General features: G+C 35.4%; 1 protein-coding gene across 1 annotated transcript in view; it reads right to left on the reverse strand.

Annotated features, from left to right (window-relative positions):
* Positions 1-4222: 4222 nt before the first annotated feature.
* LOC117175114 (translocator protein) overlaps positions 4223-7067 on the reverse strand; it is a 63151-nt gene continuing 60306 nt past the window's right edge. Inside the window, exon 3 of the mRNA XM_033364688.1 lies at positions 4223-5004. Coding sequence (XP_033220579.1) covers positions 4810-5004 — 195 coding nt within the window. The 3' untranslated portion in view covers positions 4223-4809. The remainder of the gene's footprint in view (positions 5005-7067) is intronic.

Genomic DNA, 7067 nt, shown 5'->3' on the forward strand with positions numbered 1-7067 from the left:
CCTTCCCGCACAATTCACAAATCCTCTTCTCCATAGAAAGCCAAAATCTATTAAGATCCTCCATACACACATTATCCTCGTTCCTGTTAAACCTTGACTCTCTTATCTCTCCTCGCCTGGTACCTTCACTATCTCTCTCCATGCGGTTTTTCTTAACCATCTCATAGACCTTTCTTTCTTGTGTATCCTTCTCATTTCATGCATCTGCAAACAATTCGTTCCAAAATACCTTTTCCTTTCAAACTTCTTCTTTCCGCCCCTGCTTTTCTTCTCCTTCTTCCACCAATGCTCCCTTAATCCACCTAATGCTCCCTTCTCACAAAAATTTCTCCTCATATTTAAAAGCTCGACCACCCATTATAATCGCTAAACTCGTTACTGCTGTCTCCCTCCTAAGAATATAGCTATGCGTTTTCCTTGCCAACCCCTGTGTCCACTTTACATACCTTTCCTGTTTCCTATTTACCTCCTCATTTTCCTTCCATTTTACACCTCCATCCATAAATAAGACACTCATTACTAACAAATCGAACAATTTTATCCTTCTTCCAAAATCATTAGCGAACAACATGTTTCCTAATTCCCACACCTGCCTCATCGCAATATTTGCCTTATTAACTCTCTCTTTTGTATGACCATCCACTCCGCCATTCCTCTGAAACAGTAAGCCTAGGTGCACAAACTCTTTTAGCATTTGTGCAGCCTTTCCCTTCCACCGCCATGCACCTCCCTTATCCTTTGCACCTTCTCTTCTACATACCACAACCTTGTACTTTCCCGCATTTAATTCTAAGCTTTCTTATCGAGGTATCCTTTCAACCTTTTCACCATCTTCTTCAAAGCCTCCTCACTCTTTGCGAGCAGCATTGAGTGATCTGCACCTTCTTTCACTCTGGTCGCTAACTCATCTTCCATATCAGCGATTGAAAAAGCAATAACCGTTGGGCTAAGCAGAAAGCCTGGCCTCAACCGCCTATCTATCCAGAAACCCATCCCTCGAACCTGAAATGATTCTTGAAAACTTTCCCTTCATTCCTCACTCCGTATCTTTTCATTTATCATCACCCTACGTTTCCTAAAAATATTGATTAGACAGGCACACAAAAAAAGGAGTTGTCTGCAATTTTGTCCAGACTATGTTGGTCTTATGTTTTTGAGGTACCTGAATCAGAATCCCGTGGCCGTTTGGCCCCATCAGGTCAGGACTTATTTTTAAGCTGAAAAAAACACCCAAAAATAGCAAAATAGCCTGCTTTGTTCATAGAAAATGTTACCCGGCCACATTTTTGCAGGTTTTTCGGCTCACTGGGTTTGATTATAAATTGGATTAATCCCTGTTCAGAGCCTTTCTGCTCCTAACCTTAAAACTGTCAGACCTAACCTTAAAACAGCATCCACTTAGCTAAAGAGGTCAGTCTTAGCACATTAATATGACCAATGGCCAAAGTTTAATTTTGTTCAGGTAACTGTGATTGATCCTATCTCTACTCGTATGCCTTTGTGTCATAAATCATGTATAGCCTAAAAAAAGTCGAACGCAACTTCCAAAGTCACCTAAATCCGCGAACCTAGCCGATCCGTTAGTTCGAAAAGGAGAAACGGCTATTCGAGCACAGACATGGATGAAAAACGTAGAAAAGATTCATTTTCAGCAAAAAACGGTTTGTTTGGGCTGTTTCGAAGTTTAGCTTTGAGATTAGGAGATAGGATTAATCAAAGAAACCTGAACAAAACGAAAATTTGGTCATTGGTCATATTAGAGTAGTCATTAAAAATACATTAGACTAATCAACAAATTATGAAATTTCCTAAAATTAGCATAAATTTCCTAATTCGTAAAAAACATTCTTTCAATGACTGCTTTGTTTATAACCATTTTTGTTCATTAAATAATATTGGAATATCTTTAACTAATGTTACACTATGAAACTTAGACGATTTCAACAATGTTATTGAGTAGCAACGGGGACGTCAAATAGAAAAAATGGCCATTTTTTGTCATATTTGTTTATTTATAAAAAAAATTTAAAGTCGAGTTTAAAAATCAGGCCCGGCAACTCTCAGGAATCTTATAAGCATTTTTTGCAAATTTTTGTTGTCCAAATCGGTCAATATTTGTGGGCTGTACGTTTATTTGAACTAAAAACGTCATTTTTTCCCACTGTGCGGTGCCGTGGTAGACGCTCTTCTTTGCAAGCTTTGTCGATCGCATCTTCCAGCGTAGTCCATTTTTTTGCAGCTACGCGAATTTCAATTTCTGAGAGTAAAGGGTCTAGGAAGCAACCCTTTAGGTCAAAATCCCCAAATCCAAGTCTGCAAATGCACTTCCCGATCATTTCTGGCGAAGAAAGATTTCGCTCCACGTACTAGATTCTGTACTTGCGCGGCGTACTGAGATACGGTCTCTTGAGGAAGCATCGCGACTCTTGCTAATTACTGATGATAATATTTGAATTGGTGACCGCTTGAGAAATTCTTCTTTAACTGCTTTAAGACACCCTTGATATCGTTGAAGGTGTACCCGTCAACGTATTCCTTAGCGGTTCCCCTTAACTTCGCGATAACTCCAGGCACGAAGAGTTTCTTATGACATTATTTTAAGAAATTGAACACTTTCGAAGGATCAAACGAGTAAGTCAAATTTTATAAGTAAATAATACTTTTAAAACCCGTTTTTAATAAAAATTTTTAATAAAAGAAAAAACGTATCAAAGTGCGGGTAAAACGAAAATGAATTACGGACTGTAAATTAGTTAAAAATAAAAATTTTAGAGTAATAAAATTCTTAAATAAGAAAGCAAGTCGAAAATTTTTGTTTTTAACACCAGAAAGCGATTAACTTTCAAAAATCAATTTCAATTGGAAAAAATCCGTTTTTAATTACGGTTTTCGTGAAGATGAAATAGATTCAATTACCTCCAATAATAACGTGGAATATTACATTTCAGAACGCCTCGACATAAACCAATTTCGAAGTTGCCGAAGATCGCAATAAAACAAAACAAAAATTTCTAATTTTCGCAAAAATGAATTTGATAAAATGCGGTTTGGCCGCGAATTATACTTATTTCGTACACAGTCAATTTTAGACGCGAAAAACGCTGCTGTTCACTTGCGGTATATCGCAGATAGCATGGGTGCCATATGATCTCAACACAGGCAAAAATTAAATTATATACAAAATGCACAGACAAAAATGATATACACATAGATAATATATAGACAAAAAGAGTATATAAATTGCACTTACATAAAATGAACTACAGAATACACCAAAATTATCAGATATGTACAAGATAGGGATAACTTTGCTAAAAGTTGGCACATGATTAGAATTCACAAAGAAGAAAGTTTTTTCTTAGGAAGAAGATTTAAAAGGATTTAAGAAGTTTAAAAAGCAAGTAGTTGAGCAACATCCTACCGCTGCCACCAATTTTTTCAAAAAAAAAAAAAATAAGAAAGGGGAAAGAAAAATGAGAAGGAAATATTATACAAAGTTTAGTTTATTTTTACCTTACCGAGGAAAACTGTAGAATGTAGATAGTTGGTTCTATCAATTCAAAATTAAAACTACCGATATCTATAAATCGGGTCAAAAAAATATTTATTTAGTAAAAGGTAACACAAAAAAAACTTAATTTGAGCACTTCAAATCGATCTGTCCGGCGACACACGAAGGAATTACACGATTAGTCCTAGATCGCAAACTTTGCAAACTATAGCGAATCCAGGAGAAGTTTTACCAAAGAGTATCGTGGGTACTGAACCGATTCGAAGTAAAGGATTGTACTTTCTACTCTTCTCTGAAAATTTAAACAAGAGTTTCGAGGGCGGTTACTTATTAGAAAAAAGGAAAGGGGACAGACCCAAAGGTAGCGTTTGAAATTTTGAGTGACCCAAATGGTAGTAACTTTCGGGACTCATTTTACCCTGAGGAGAGCTGACCCTGTCTTGAATCCTATGCAGCTGGGATTAACCCGTATTAAATGCCATTAAGTAGTAAACATTTTATTACATGCTTGCTCCAGAAACTCGATTACAATAAGACAGATGTTTCAAAGGTTTAATGATCGCTGTTCTCTTAGGCTTTTTAGTGAAAATTTGAAATTATGGTAAAATGGTAAAAACTATTTCATTTTATATTTTCGCAAAGGAGGCGGATTAAAATGGAAAGGAAAGTAGTGCCAATATTCCAAGGGCCGATAGAAAAACCCAAGCCAACTCAGAGTGAGTACCATGCTGACAAACCTCTATTTACTTAGCAAACGAAACATAAAGTCTATAATCTTAATATAAAATACTAATGTATAATGAAATATTAATATTATGGTTAAATACATACTGTACGACATAACCCTTTCATGCATACACGCACTCATATCAAAATTTAAACTTAACAGAACAATGTTAATTAAACTTAAATATCAACATCCTCCTGCACCCTCCACTCTAAGACATTCATTTCGTAAAAAGGGAAAGTAGGCTTGAGACATCCCCGGATATAAAAATATAAATCAACACTAATGGATCATTTATATCTCACGAAATCTAGTAAATATGAGTTAATAACTGATTTTTATATATAAATTCCTGTATACTGCAATTTAGTCGGTATGAAACGGGATTTTCGTTTATTTCATATTCATTACTAAATATGCGCATATTAACGAGACTTTTGTTATGCAAAAGCTCATTCTTTAATAAAGAGTGTACAAGATTGCGAGAGGTAATAAAGCTGTAGCAAAACTAAACAAAATGTATGCAAAAATAAACATGAACTATAAACTGATTGTGCTCATTACGATCCTCTCATTTTTTCTTCTCTTCGACGGCCGTTATTGTGGATTGCTTGTTATCTCTGTCTACAACATAGTTCAGGACGGCTGCAAGTGAGTTCCATGCCAAATATGGAGCAACCAAGTAGCCAGCAATGGGATTTATCCTATGAAAAGCGACTCCCATAGCAGCGGTTGTTCCCCAGAGAAAGATGATCTCGTACAGTGCCTGCAATGTGTTCACACGTTCTCAAAACCTTGAAAAGTATAATTAAAAAGAGGATGCAAATATTGCTGCACGGAACTTCTCTAAAGGAAGTTTTTCTCCTACATAAAATCCCACATTGCATTATAAGTTTTCTTAAATGAAATATGTTTTGGAAATTTAGGGTGCATATTCGGGAATCCTAAAAACCTTGAAAAAAAATACTACGCAGCCACAGCTTTCATATAAAACTTATGCGGACTCCTTAAATATTAATTGCAAAGCCCAAACATGTAGGAACCTTCATGAAACCCCATAATAATAACTGACATAGACTCCCATCCTATATTCCCATCTTAGATCGTAATTTAAAATAGGAATTTAAAAAAGGATTTCATATAGGTTCCCACATAGTTTCTAATCTAGTTTACTATGTAGGTTTTTTCAGTAGGGTAGTATATGTTGTACTCAAATCTAACAAATTTCATCAATTTTCACCTGTCTCTTATGGTTTACGCGATAATTGTTGTTAAAAATAACAAAGCGGCAGGTTTGCCTCGGGTTTCAGTAGAACTTTCGCAAGTAGCGGTCATTTTACACGTTACGGGAAAGTTCCTGGATCGTTCCGAAAGTTCCCGCGAAACGTTTCAGGAACGTTCCGTGTTATTAAAGCGAATGATTTCGACGTTCGGAGTAAAAGACAAATACAGTTCGAAAGATTTCGTCCAATTATGATTAACTCTTTTTCGGTCCAAATTGGTGTCTCAAGTTAATTCCGAATGAGTTCGTAACCATTTCACAGGCATTCTGATTTATTCCACGCAAATCTACAAGAACTTTTCATTCCGTCTGAAACAGTCTGATAATGAAATGTCATTCCAAATGGCATTGAATGATACCATACATAAATCAGAAGGATTCCGTACTTCAATCAGAATGATTCCGAACCACTCTGAATAATACGTTAATGCTACCTGAATCGGGCAAAATGCGCGTGCTCATTTTAATTGATTTCGTCCCTGAGAGTACCGTAGTATCGTAGAACTATGAGAGGAACGAAAGCGAATTTGAAAAGTTTAACTCAACCCATTTTCGTACGAACAACGACAGCGTACTGCCTGTAAACTATGATATTTTGTGTTTTCACAAAACCAATAATACTATTTTCTCCTCAACGAATGAATTTTTTCAAATTAAACTTAATAAAATTTCTGACATCGTAGTAATTCATCTAGATAAAAAACAAATTAAGATCAATTAAAATTGTTTACCGCCACAAACGCGAATACATGCAAAATTGGATTGAAATTTATTTCAAATTTTCGCTTTTTGAGAGTTTAGATACAATCAAAAATTTTCCACATTATATATTATTTTGAATGATATATTATGTATCTTTATATGTGACGAGATCCGAGAAAAGGGACGTACTAGACAAAAAATCGATTTTCGGATTATGATGGATTCTATAAGTTCTTTGACTGATCTTTCTAGGGGTGCAATCGGAAATTTTTTATCTGCATTATTTCGCAAGATATAAATTATTGAAAAAGAGTCTTTGAACGCATGCGGAACGGTAGCTTGACGCGTACGCTCGTTTTTCTCCCACCACTTACCCCACTACCCACTACTTCACGATTGCCAAAAACAAAAGGTTATTGTTTCCCTTTTTCCGCTTTCCGTCAATTTCATATCTTAATAATAAGAATGCATGTTGGATGCACTTGTAAAATATGATACTAATATAAATTTAATTTATATTAATTTGATTTTGAATGGCTTAATTTTTGTAATTTGAATTTTAGTGTGTCATTTCCAAGGAGAGTTTCATATTGAAAAAATATTTCCGAAATTCATTTAGTCGAGAGAAAATATTATACAAAATAAAATCAACCTTTTATTGTCATTATGTACTTAATTTCCGCCAGAAAACTGCATGATTTTATTTATTTAATTTTATTTGGTGGAATTGAACCTGTGTGGCGAGAAATGTATGAAAAACGAGGCTCAAAGAAAGGCGTAGCCGGATGTCGGGAGAACCTGCTCATCGATAGATGTGTCTGCAAAGATGCAGCATTCTACCAGCG

Source organism: Belonocnema kinseyi, chromosome 1 (genome assembly GCF_010883055.1).
Source record: "Belonocnema kinseyi isolate 2016_QV_RU_SX_M_011 chromosome 1, B_treatae_v1, whole genome shotgun sequence".
Taxonomy (NCBI): domain Eukaryota; kingdom Metazoa; phylum Arthropoda; class Insecta; order Hymenoptera; family Cynipidae; genus Belonocnema; species Belonocnema kinseyi.